At 41.4% G+C, this 13713-nt stretch overlaps 1 protein-coding gene across 6 annotated transcripts in view; it reads right to left on the bottom strand.

The window, feature by feature from the left end:
• The window catches only part of LOC149316002 (plasma membrane calcium-transporting ATPase 4-like), a 207562-nt gene that overhangs the window by 109276 nt on the left and 84573 nt on the right, over positions 1–13713 (bottom strand). For all 6 annotated transcript variants that reach the window (XM_089514603.1, XM_089514601.1, XM_089514606.1 and 3 more), the window contains exon 2: positions 1024–1625. In XM_089514603.1, the coding sequence (XP_089370729.1) occupies positions 1024–1219 (196 nt within the window). In that variant the 5' untranslated portion in view covers positions 1220–1625. The remainder of the gene's footprint in view (positions 1–1023; positions 1626–13713) is intronic.

Consider the following 13713-nt stretch of genomic DNA (forward strand, 5'->3'; position numbering starts at 1 on the left):
ATAAACAATTATCACACCATGAACACTGTATCAAAACTGAGACATGTAACTCATAATCAATGAAAGACACTCACCATTTCTCTGCTCTACTCACACTCTGCACTGATCATTCATCTCCTCTGGAATTTGCATGTAGTTTTAGGGCTTGACAGAAGAAAGTGGAAGGGCAAGGAATGCAATTAAAAATTAACAACAGGCCAGGAGAGATGTGCTCTCCTGTTAGCTGCTTTTTAGGTTTCATTTCCCATCTCAAACAGAGAGGTAAACCCAAGACCATAGTTCAGAGGTCTGTGCTTGAGATCCAATTCATATTGGGTTTGTGGCATCTGCTTTTTTACTTTAGCCTCTGTTTGCTCCTTGCTCAAGGTGAGGAGCATTTAAAACTGTTTGTTCACAAGCAGAATATGCCAGTTTTCCATTCCTCTGTGAACTCATGTGGAGAGATGCAAAAACAACCTGGCAGCCTATATTCATGGCACTGAGTCACAGAACAGTCTAAATTCACGCAATAGATTTTAGGATATAAAACAAGCCACTGTGAGCTTGGCAATTATGTGAACTGCCCTTCTTCTTTGTTGCTGCATTTAGAGGCTCACTGTGGGGTGGAAAAGACTCCCTATCAATAAATTAAATAACATTTTTACCTGACAAGCATCGCACAATACAAGCTCAATTTGCACAGATTAGCTCAGCAGATGATTTCCCTCTCTACCAATGGCATGTACCGTATGCCTCTTCTGAATTTGTCTAGCAAATTATCTTTGCATCAAGGCAGAAGAGAGCAATAGCGACAGATAAAGAGAGACTTTGCTGCCAAACTGTAGCATTTTTATTTAAACGATCAGTCCCTGCCAACTGATTTATAGACTCAAGCCTAAACAGACAGTCTAAGACTTTGAACTTGAACTCCTCCTCAACTGGTATATTCACTCAAATCTAGGAGCAGGTTCAACCAGAGGCCAGTTTTCATCAGTCCTTCAGAGCCCAGCCAGGGACACCCATCAAAGCAATACATTTCCTTACCTTCTACTGGCGAGGTCTTTAATCTTTTGCAGATATTATGCACTCCTCCATAGGTGTCATTTATCCGGTTTACTGCCTCTCCACTGCGAAGCTCCATGAGATTCCGGAGGTCCATAACTGAGCAACCAAATTCCCCCTCATGGCTTCCCTCAGTAACAGAGTTCCCGGGATGGTGATCTGCAGAGTTGTTCGTCATCTTGACAAAAAAGGAGCAGGTTTTGTGAGCAAACAACACAATGCTGGGTGTTACTTTTTCAGCCCCCTCTCTCTCCTAAGCAAAATTAGAGCAGGCAATGCACACTTTGAACTCCACATAGAAAGCAGCTTTGTTCTGTGGCCTGTAGAGCACCAGAAGCAGCACCTGTGCAACTGGGAAAACGTGGATCCTGTCTCAGACAGCAGGGCTGGAGTGGTGGATGGAGAACTGGCACTTTCTTCTCTGCAGCTCCCCAGGTGAAACTGGCAAAACTAACCAAACCCAACTTCTTCAGATGAAGGTGTAAACAGGATGCGCATGTTACTGTGGAAGCAACCTTAGCAACAGCCAACATGCAGCTCCCAGAGAAAGAGATGGGTTCCCTGGATACCGTCTTCAACCGAAACTGTAAGACAAGGATTTGAAACAAAAATTATAGTTAATATGAGGCTCAAGGGACCATCTAATATTCACATGATGCAGCAGCAATTCAATACAGAGAAGAAAACTGCTGGGGGAGCAGTAATGGCTGAAGAACAAGCCACTGGGAAATTGTGGCTTTTAATGGAAAGCAGGGGAACATACCAAGCACATTTCTATACATTACACATGGAGTGGTGTAGTCGAGCCAGCGCACACGATCTGTCACAATTAGGGCCTGCACTTGCAGATTTAGCACTACACCAATGGGAATTTACATAAATATAGATTTATTTAAATATTAGTTTATTGGCTCTGAGCCTGACAGAGCTCCCAAGCATGAATTTAAAATAAATCAAAACTATATTTTTTAAAAATGTTTTCAAGCCATCAAGACAGTACAAAAGCTATCTCTGATTTTAGGGATCTTATCTCTGATTTTAGAGACAAAAGATCACACAAAATCAGACTAAGCACAGATTAGATAGCCATTTTTCAAGGGTACTTTAGTTGTTCATTCTTGCATGGCAAGGCTTAGACAACATCTGCGGTCCCTTCCCACTCTATGAATCTATGAAAATACTGCAGTCTTGGCTGCCTCTGGAAATGTCAAAGGATGGAGCCAATGAGAATTCACCTTAATGAGAGTTCTACAATCTAACTGTATTATTGAAAAAGCTGTTTGGTGCCCTCTACAACCCAGCTTCTTAGGGTGGCAGGGACATGCAATAGGACCTCCACTGAGGATCTCAAATTCCAAGAAAGTCCATGCTCAGATAGCCTCTGAACATTTTTGAAGCAGAGTGTGCAAAGTGGACTGGCACCAGACTTCCTCCTGAGCTTGAAATTGAGGAGGAAGAGTAGACAGGCAATTGCTTCTGACATTGTGCTGTTTGTCAGAACACTTTGAGCATCTCTGAAGCCCTGCATGGTAATCATTGTGCATTTCCAGCAGAGCTCAGCATGGTTACTTTTCGGAATATAATTTCCCAAATCAACCAAGAGATTTGGAGGATTCAGGAAGTTGTAGTCCAAAAAAGTAACTTTCCAAACCTCCAATTTCCAAAAAGAAAACTAAAAACATAAAAAGAGCAACTATTTCCCCATGAATAGGCTTTATCATATTAAATAGCAGCCATCCACCAAAAAAAAAAAAAAAAAAAAGTTTAACGCTTTCAACTTCTCCTAAGGTCCTAACAAAAATTATTCTCCTAAGAATATTTGACTAACAGTCTTGTGGAAGCCAAAGATTGACTCTCTCACACCATTCCAATGCAAATACCCCGTTTCCCCGAAAATAAGACACTCATAAAATAAGCCGTAGTAGGATTTCTAAGCATTTGCGCAATATAAGCCATACTCAAAAAATAAGGCATAGTGATAGGCCTTGTGCAGAATGGAAGGGGCTGGGAAGGGAGTGCAAAGATTGAGGCCAATGATTCTAAAGGAAATGGAGTCGCAAGAAATTCAGAATGGAATTCAGGGTTTGGAGAGTTATGACGATGTTCCAGAAGACGCCGACTTAACTATATTTGAATAAATGCAGATTGTTGTACCATACTTAATAAAAATAAGACATCCTCTGAAAATAAGCCATAGTGTGTTTTCTTGAGAAAAATAAATATAAGACAGTGTATTATTTTCAGGGAAACACAGTAGCAGTTTTGAAAGGAGTCATTTCCATCAGGATCATGGAATAAGAAGGGGTTAAATCCCCCCACAATGGCAATTATCAATCTTGCTCCTCCCTCACCTACTATTTATGGGTTTAAATTGTTTATTTTAAAATGCAAAGCCATATTTGTTTAGCAGTGAGACAAATGTCTAGTGTGGCAAGCAGTCTGGCTCACAACTGTTACAGGGACCCAGCTAGGGTAACACGGGACATCAAAAGAGAAACTGCTGATGAGAAACTACGGCTAGAGAGACCCTATTTAATACATCACACCTGTGTGCTCTTAAAATCAAGACTTTTGCTTTTAAAGAGAAAAAGGGCTCTGTTAAAGTCATGTCATTTAGTGGGATAATGAATACAGTTTTGTTTTTTACAAACTGGAATGATTCTTCTTCCATGCAATCCTTCTGAAAATGCTGTAAATATTTTGTTCTAGTATAGCATTGTATATATCTACTTAACTTCAGGTGTCAGCTGTATTAGCATGCATGCTCTCTCTCTCTATCCGAACCTCTCCCACACATCTCTTTCACACACAGATGTACTTCCAATATGTTCCTACTTCCTGTGATTGCTCTAGTTTGCCACCACATATAATGGACTAGTGCCTAGCTTCAAATTCTTATCATGAACTTAGCACTACATTTGTCATGTACAGATAGGCATACAATCCTTTACTCTGTTGTTGAGTTGCTGACTTATGGTGACTCTAAGAAAAACCTGTAGTGTTTTAATGTCAAGCTTTGTTCAGAGGGGGTTTGCCACTGACCTCCTCTGAGGCCGAGAAAGTGTGACTTGCCCAAGGCCCAGTGGGTCAATTGGGGTTTCAAACCCTGGTCTCCTTGAGTCCCAGTCCAACACTCAAACCATTAAACCACACTGGTTTTCTGATCCACAGCTAGATTATTAATAGTGCAACTAGGTGTCTCATACTGCTGCAGTCCCGCTTCGCCCTCCTCCATCCAACATGAATCCTGTGGTATGATGCTGTTCAGAAAAAAAAATGCTCCTAAAGGAGAAAAACCAAGATATTTCTCCTCCTATTGTGCCCAAGGGCTGGTAGTCATGTCCTCTGACTCTATTTTTCAGCTGTTGAGCAGGTGAAGAATCAGGTAATTTACAGAGGTCATTGCCCTGAGAGGGGCCTTGCTGTCTGCTATTGACCAAACATCAAATTTATGACGTCCAGGCACCCAACCTACCTTTTCACAGAGCAAAGTGATACAACCCACAGTCTACCTCTGCCCTTCAATCATGAGTAGTGTGACACCAACCCATTCACATTTTTCTGTAGCCCAGTTGATTTGGACAGTGATCCAGGTAAGTTCATAACAGAGGGTGGATTCACTGCTAAGGAGGAAACGCCTATTTCTCATCTATGGCCCTGGACAGATGGGCCCTTTGCAGCGTCATGGCAATGTGCTAGGGTTGCCTTGGGGCGGCGCGTGCACACGCCCCGCAATCCTAGCAGGTTGCCATGATGCCCTAGCTGTGCGGCACTGTCCAGAGGGTGCACACAGCTATGATGTCACTGCTGTGCACAGTCCAGATGGACCCACGCAGCAGTGATGTGCTCGCGCCGCTGCCAGCAGTTTGCGGCGGTGCTAAAAGGTGCAATCGCGACATGCAATTTGGTTGCTGCGGCGTGGCTACGTGGAAAAGAGAAGCAGCTCCTGGCTGCCTCTTTCTGGCGGTTTGAACCCTGCCTATATTAGTTACTAGAGATAAGAGCTATATAAAGACTTTTAAACCAGGTGTGCAAAAAGGAGGAAATACTGATGGCGTATATTTTTAAACCTCTGATCTGCCCACTCGCCAGTTCTTACTCTGAGCAATTTCTGTGGCTTAAATACTAACATAATTGAACAGTGCATTGCTTGGCTGAAAGCTCTTCCACTGGACTTACTTCTAAGGAGACATGCATGGCAGTGAGTTCTGCTCGTTATGTATGGGGTGAAATGTCAAAACAGGTGAAATTTACACATGCTTGCATACACCCCCTGTGCAGACACACGTATGGCTTTGCTCCACCCCAATATACCTCTGATGCAATCTTGGGGCTCACAAAGGTTGTGTACTTGCAGCCTGGACAATCTCATAATGGCAAATATTTTTTCAAGAGACACATGCTGTTATCTAGTATGAGCCAGAGTCTAGTATCAACTATTTTGAACTAGATACAGGGACATGACATACGTAATAAGCAGTTCTACCACATACCAGACCACCCAGCATTGGCAAGTGACAATCTGCCTAAAGGAAATCACCAGTTGCGGAAGGATAGAAAAAGGAAAACTGTAACAGATGGATGTTGGTGGAGTTGAGTGGGGGGAATAAGGAAATGTTCAAAGGACAAACTGTTATGCTCCCTAATCACATCCTCCTCAGACTCGGTAACAGGGCAAGTTGTACTTCTGTCCTTCACCAAGCATCCCTGCCTCTGTGAAGATTCAAGAAAAGTCACAGTCCTGAGCCAGGAAATATAAGGAGATTTGGCAAAGATACTTATTTTCTCCTTTTTCACTAGAAGAGTATTGTCCAGAAATAGGGATGAAAAACTGTGCAGCCTTCCAGATGCTCTTGCACTGCAATTCCCAGCAATATCAGCAAGCATAACCAATTGTGAGGAATGCTACGAGTTGCAGTTCAACAACAATTGGATCAGGCTTGAAGAAAAATGTGTGCTTTTTTGAGAGGGGTTTTGGGAGGATTTTTTTTTTTGGGGGGGGAGGAGGAATTAATGTTTTAATTAAAAAACTGAATCCTGCTTATTATATTAATACTGTGAAACATTATTTATTACAAATGTTTTAATGCTTTCTAAGATTAACAATTCAAAGTTAATTAGGCTTTGATATGATTTACATTTTTCAATAAAATTTGGTAGTTATACTGATGAGTAGGTAGCCTATACATATGAATATAGGACTACACCAATATAGGACCAATTCAGAAAATTAAGTAGCAAACTGAAGTTCAGTAGTTATGGTCACTAGCTTAAATGATAATTGTTCTTTAAAAAGTGCTCTTTTAAAGCAAGTTGTTTTGCCTGAACGTACATTAATTGAATGATTTGTGTCTAAACGGCATTTCTTGTACTACAAAATACAGTGATTAAAAAGAAGCTACAGACACTTGATACTGATCTAACAATGAATAATAGAATCATAGAGTTGGAAGAGACCGCAAGGGCCATCCAGTCCAATCCCCTGCCATGCAGGAAATCTAAATCAAAGCCAACAGATGGCCATCCAAGCCTATGTTTAAAGACCTCTAAGGAAGGAGACTCCACTACGCTCCAAGGGAGTTTATTCCACTGTCTAACAGCCCTTACTGTCAGCACGTTCCTCCTAATGTTGAGGTGGAATCACATTCCTGGAGCTTGCATCCATTGCTCTGGGTCCTAGTCTCTGGAGCAGCAGAAAACAAGTTAGCTCCCTCCTCAATAGGACATCCCTTCAACTATTTAAAGAGGGCTATCATATCACCTCTTAACCTTCTCTTCTCCAGGCTAAACATCCCCAGCTCCCTAAGTCGTTCCTCATAGGACATGGTTTCCAGACCCTTTACCATTTTAGTCGTCCCCCTTTGGACACGTTCCAGTTTCTCCACATCTTTTTAAAATTGTGGTGCCCAGAACTGGACACAATATTCCAGGTGGGGCCTGACCAGCTTTGGCCCAGCTTTCTAGTCTGTTCATGTCATTTTGAATTTTGATCGTGTCTTCTGGGGTATTAGCTATTCCTCCTAATTTGGTGTCATCTGCAAATTTGATAAGTATACTCCCCAATTCTGTCATCCAAGTCATTGATAAAGATGTTGAATAGCACTGGGCCCAAGACAGAGCCCTGTGGGACCCCACTGGTCACTTCTCTCCAGAATGAAAAGGAGCAATTGTTGAATACCCTTTGTGTTCGGCCAGTTAACCAATTACAAATCTATGTAACAGTTACGTTACATTGTTGTCCACATTTCACTAGCTTGTTTGCAAGAATGTCATGGGAAACCCTGTCAAAAGCCTTACTGAAATCAAGATATACTATATCCACAGCATTCTCTTCATTTACCAAGCTGGTAATTTTATCCAAAAATGAGAGATAAGATTTGTCTGGCATGACTTGTTTCTCTGAAACCCATGTTGACTTTTTATGATTATAGCATTGCTTTCTAGATGTTTACAGACTCTGTTTAATGATCTGCTCTAGAATCTTTCCTGGTATTGATGTCAGACTAACTGGATGATAATTGTTTGGATCCTCTTTTTTCCCCTTTTTGGAGACAACGTTTGCCCTCCTCCAGTCCGCTGGGACTTCTCCTGTTCTTTAGGAGTTCTCAAAGATTATTGCCAATGGCTCTGATATTACATTTGTCAGTTTTTTAATACCCTTGGATGTAGTTCATCTGGTCCTGGAGACATAGGCCCGTTACAAACGGGCCTTAAAGTACGTGACGAGCGTACAACTGGCCCTTCATGTCCATGGATTATCCATGGATTCAACCATCCATGTCTTGAAAATATTCCAACATATTAAAAAAAAAACCACCTAAAATATTCCAAAAACAAACCTTGTTTTTGCCCTTTTATATAACAGACACCAACTTAAGAGTCCCATTGTATATAATGGAATTTGAACATCCAAGGATTCTGATATTGACAGGAGGTCCTCGAACCAAACCCCTAGGGATACTAAGGACCCACTATATTTAGTTGTTTTTTGTGGGTTGGGGGAAATCTGTGATCCCCAGAAGTCAAATTCCAGCTTCAGCAGTCTCATACCACTGGTAAAACTGGCTAGGGCTTCCAAATCATCCCTGTTAATTCTTTAGACCTAAGGTGTAGCATTGGATAAAGATCAGAACTTAGAACCTTACAGGGTAACTTGGACCAATCGCTATTAAACAGAGATGTAAAATTTATGGAAAGTTTGATGGTAAGAGGGAAAAAAAAGTTTTTCCCAGGTTGGGGAAATGAAATTGTTTTTGGAAAAATTGAAAAAAATACAACATTAGCACTTATTACAGATTGAATGTTGCTCTGTTACTTTGGGAACATAAAATATGACTAGGTACAATTTGATTTGGCTTAAAATTATCACAATTGGTATATTAAAATAAAGTGTATTCAAACAATTATTACCAACAGAATTTACATTTCTTTATTTTTTTTTAAAAAAAGTATTTGTAACAAATGGAGTAATAATCTTGTGAACTTTGGTTTTGCTAGTTTATGTGGAGCAGGCAAAATAAAAATAAAAATAACACAGAAGAAATAATCAGCATTAGTAAGAAAAAAGTTATATTTCCACTCAAACAGACATAAAGCACCTATTCCTATAAAAATAATGGGGGGGGAGGAGTGTGTGGAAGGGAGGAGGAGGGACTAAGATTTAATAAATAGGCGTGAAATTTAATCATTTTCTGAGCTATAGTTATCAGTATCAGTTTCATTCTCTGCTTCTGCTTCGTTATGTTTGTCATCATCACAGTTATCACGGATTTCTGAAAACCGAAGGTTTGCACGGATTGTAACAAGTTTCTCTACCCTTTCACATGTCAGTTTATTTCTTGATTTAGTGTGAGTGTTTCCAAACATAGACCAGATTCTTTTGCATGCTGCAGAGGATGCAGGAATCTGAAGAAGTCGAGAAGCAAGAAGAGACAGAGGCTGCGTTGTGCAAAGACCTTGCCACCATGTTGCAGTAGGGCTATGTCTGGTAGAATCCCAGATTGCATTCGTGCACCAAATTCCTTAAAATGCTCTATATTCTGCAACGTTTGCAAATACTGTATTTTCTGGCGTATAAGACTACTTTTTAATCCAGGAAAATCTTCTCAGAAGTTGGGGGTCGTCTTATACGCCGGATGTCATCTTATAGGGCTGGTGCTGAAATATGTGAGCCAGACTGGAGAATCTGCAGTCACCGCATATGTAACTGAAGGGCGGAGCAAGCTGCAGGCTTCTGGGGTATGGGGAAAAAAGCCATGTTTGTAATACCACTCTGATAGTCTTGGAGACAGGGAGGGCTGGGCAGGCAGGGAGAGCTAACCAATCCAAGCAAGCTTTGTATACAACAAGTTTTCCTGCTAAGTATCTGCATGTCATAAGCATTTGAATTAAAATTACCAGATTGAAATCAAATCTGATGTTTTTATTTGGTGTGCGTTGGAAGAGGGGTAGTCTTATATGGCGAGTATATTCCAAACTCTATATTTTAACTGGAAAAGTTGGGGGTCGTCTTATACGCCCAGTCGTCTTATATGCCGGAAAATACAGTACCTTCCCACCATCAAATCCTAAGTGTGATGCTCATTTTGTAACCCAGTCAAATGCAGTAGCAGTGCTATCATCACACATATTACCACCTTTGAATCTTGGATCTAACAGATTTGCAGCAGGATGAATTGAATGACAACAAAATTCTTTATTTTTAATGGTGGCGCAGTGGTTAAATGCCTGTACTGCAGCCATTCACTCGAAACCACAAGGTTGCGAGTTCAAGACCAGCAAAAGGGCCCAAGCTCGACTCAGGCTTGCATCCTTCCGAGGTCGCTAAAATGAGTACCCAGACTGTTGGGGGCAAATTAGCTTACTTGCTAATTAGCTTACTTGCTGTTCACGGCTATGATCTTTGGAATACCGGTATATAAATAAAACATATTATTATTATTATTATTATTATTATTAAAATCTTTCACTTTATTTTTTTTCTACAGTTGTAAGCAGAGACACACTGAGATTCTTAAGAACAGCTATTTGTATCTCAGCCATTTGATAAGGAATTTCTGACAGAAGTGTACTGTCCAATTCAGATGCAGTGACTGCTGCAGAAATTGGTTTTAGAATCTTCAGAGAATTCTGCAGCTGAACCCAGAAGATATTCTCATCAAGAACAGTGTTTCTTACACTCCTGGATACTTTAGATCTTCAACTATTACTGTTTCTTGAAGAGCTTCTTTATTTTTTTAGTAAACTTTCACAGGAGATCACAACTCCACCCCACCGAGTTTTACTACAGAGCTTCAGAGTCACTTTTATTCTTTGCATTTTCTTCTTCTTGCTTCTTCTTGAAAATTGCAGCTACAATATGAGTAGCTTTTTCATGTTTTATAACTTCCTTTGCTTGTCTATAGATCATTTGAAGGATGTCCAGTTTCATAACATCATTAAGAAGCAAGTTTAGCCCATGAGATGCACATCCTATTGCAGATATGTGGATCTCCCATGGGGCTTTTATATTGCTGCCATTGTCAGTCGGCAAAGCGAATACTTTTACTCCCAGTTTTCTGTAGGACTTCATATATTTTACAACTGATATACTCTGCAGTATGTCTCTTGTCTCCTGTTTCAACGCTTCTATAAAAAAAACTGGTTGAAGTGTTGTTATCCTTCTAATTCCTTCTCCTCTCACATTTGTCCATCCATCTGTAAGTAGTGCAAGACACAGTGCTTCGTTGATTTTTCCTTGCACAGATTCCATTACATGCTCATATTCTGACTTGCACTACTTCTTCTTCAAAGGCTTCTTCAAAGAATGTTGACTGGGCAAATGGTATGATGGTCTTAATAATTTCAAAGGCGCCTTACAGACGGGCCTAAGCGGCGCCGTCGTTGCGCCAGGAATACGTGCGAGGGGCGGCGCTTCCGGACGCGCCTTGCCCCTCACGCGTATTCCGTACGGCAAGATGGTGGCACCCTATACAGACAGGCGCGGCCATCTTGACGTAACGGACGCACAGCGTCCGGACGTCTAAACCCGGAAGAGACATCACGAGTGCGCGCTTTGGCACTTGCGACGTCTCTTCCGGGTTGCCGGAAGGAGCGCGATTTTCGCGCTCCTTTTTTACAGCGTGGAGGAGTCGCGCGGTTTGGCTGCAGCGGCTTCCCCACGCTGCAACCGGCAGCGGCCCAAGACCACCCCTTTTGGGCGGTCTGTAATGGGCCAAAGTTTCCTGCCAGTATGTATTTTCAGTTAATGAAAATGGTGTTCAAGAAGAATATGTTGCTCTTGCAAGAGCTTGATCAATTTGCCCCCCGAACTTCAGATGTCATCTTGTCTACATATAAGTAAACAATTTTACCTTGCTGGTCATCCTGTTAAATTTGGGCCTCAGCTACAGTCGGCCCTTTTTATACACGGATTCAAGCATACACGGTTTGAAAATGTTCCAAAAAAGTATAAATTTACCTTGGTTTTCCATTTTTTATAAGGGACACCATTTTGCTATGTCATTATATTTAATGGGACTTGAGCATACACGGATTTTGTTATACACGGGGGATCTTGGAACCAAACCCCAGCGTATAACAAGGGTCCACTGTACTTGGAAGAGAGACTAAACAGGATTCCAGAGGAGATAAAGGGGTCATTCACACTTATTTTTTTTAATCAAGAAATTTGCATCTCAGTACCGATTCAGAACCAATTCAGAATTGGTTCAGTGTTCCCACTATGTTTACCATGGTCGAATCTCTCCATGCCATTTTAACCCTGTTGCTGTTCATATTTGCAATCATATCAATTTAAAATGGAAGCACTTCCATTTATGGAAAAGATGCTGTGTGGTCCGAATTGATTTGGTAGCGTGGTCACACTACCAAAGATGTGAATGGTTGCAGCTCTTAAAAAAAGAACTGCTAAGGGGTCTGGTGCAAAACGCACCTGTTTAAGTGGGCTTTTTGGTAAAACACCCCCCTCCCCAAACTACACTGAGTGCAGTCAGGGCAAATGTGAACTTCACAGAAATAAACCAGTTCCACACAGGTTTATTTCCATAATGTGAATGGGGTAAAGAAAAGAGAAAGGGTAGGAGGTAACATGGTTTCAGTACCTGAAAGAAAATGCCAGCAAGTCCTGTTGCCTCAGATATTGAAGCTGGAGATATAAATTGGAGCAAAACAACATCAGCAATGCTCAGTAAGAAAACTATTGTTGCCTTTTAGTCCTAGGCTCTTGTGCCTTAAAAAGCCCCAAGCATTGCACACTTCACTAGTGCAAGTCCATGGAAATGCTGCAATGGACAGTTTCCCCCACTAATTTCTTGCCTCATAGACAGCACACACGTACACACAATAAAGGAGGCATGGCTCAGAAAGTACAGTCTTCCATTTATGTGGACATGGAATTTACATCCCTTGATTACGCATGAGGGACAAACAGAGGGACATAAATTGGGGCGTGTGTCTGCAGGGGCATACCACCATTCAAGCCAAGGGGGCTTGAATATTGGCGGATTTCCATTTTCAGAGGGGGTTCCAGAACAAATGTCCCATGAAAATGGAGGGGTGACTGTAGCTTCAACAAGTAGACTGCATCCCCTCCCCCTGATATGCATTCATCGGGATGGACAGTGAAATATTTCATTGTAAAAATGATAATCAGGAAAGCACAAACAGGAAAATATTGTTTCAGCAATTTGTGACTTCTGAAGATAGTTTGAAATGGTATGAGATGATTCAGTTCAATTGCACAGTTTATCACAGTGAAAACTCCAGTTCCTGGGACTACTAGAACTATGCCAGTGTCTCTTTAAAAAGGATCTGCAACCAAGCAGTCATTCAATATTTCCTACTCAATACTGCTAAATCAAAATGGCAATCATTGGCCTGATACAGACAGGCCAAAATAAAGCTGCTTCAAATCACTTTGGAGGTATGCTGTTTCAATGATACATGCGTCCTAAGAGTCCAGAAGCCGCACCAAGGCCACACTTCAGTCCTAAGGACTGGAGTGCAGCTTTGGTGCAGCTTCCAGCATGCATCATTGAAACAGCATACCTCCAAAGTGACCCGAAGCAGCTTTATATTGGCCTGTCTGTATAGGGCTTTTGAAAAGAGAACTGGGGCCCCTTCACACTATACACTTATAGCACTTTGATTTCACCTTAACTATCACAGCTGAATCCTATGGAAGATGGTTTGGTGAGGCAGTAAAGCTCCCTAGCTCAGAGAACTGAATACCCCCTCCAAAACTGCAAATTCCAGGATTCTATAGGATATAGCCATGGCAATTAAAATGGAATAGCAGCAATATGGCTGTGTAATGTGAAAGGGCCCATGTTTCCATCCCACAGATTCCTGGGATGTGCAGATTAAGGAGAGGCATTCAGAATTTTCAGCCAAAGAGCTCTCGTACGTCATTAAACTACAAACTCCAGGATCCCATAGGACGCAGCCACTGCAGTTCAACTGGAATCATAGCACTATATTTTTATAGCCCGAAAGGGCTTCTGGACTGAGCATATCTTTCTGTGTGCAACTGAAGAGGTCTAGAGGATGGGAGGTACAGTGGTATCAGCTGTTCCAGGACCACTCATGGATACCAAAATCCATGGATACTCAAACTCCATTAAGTACAATGGTGTAGTAAAATTGTGTCCCTTATGCAAAATAGCAAAAACA

Source organism: Sceloporus occidentalis, unplaced genomic scaffold, assembly GCF_023333645.1.
Source record: "Sceloporus occidentalis isolate IW3139 unplaced genomic scaffold, rSceOcc1.0.p SCAF_3, whole genome shotgun sequence".
Lineage (NCBI taxonomy): Eukaryota > Metazoa > Chordata > Lepidosauria > Squamata > Phrynosomatidae > Sceloporus > Sceloporus occidentalis.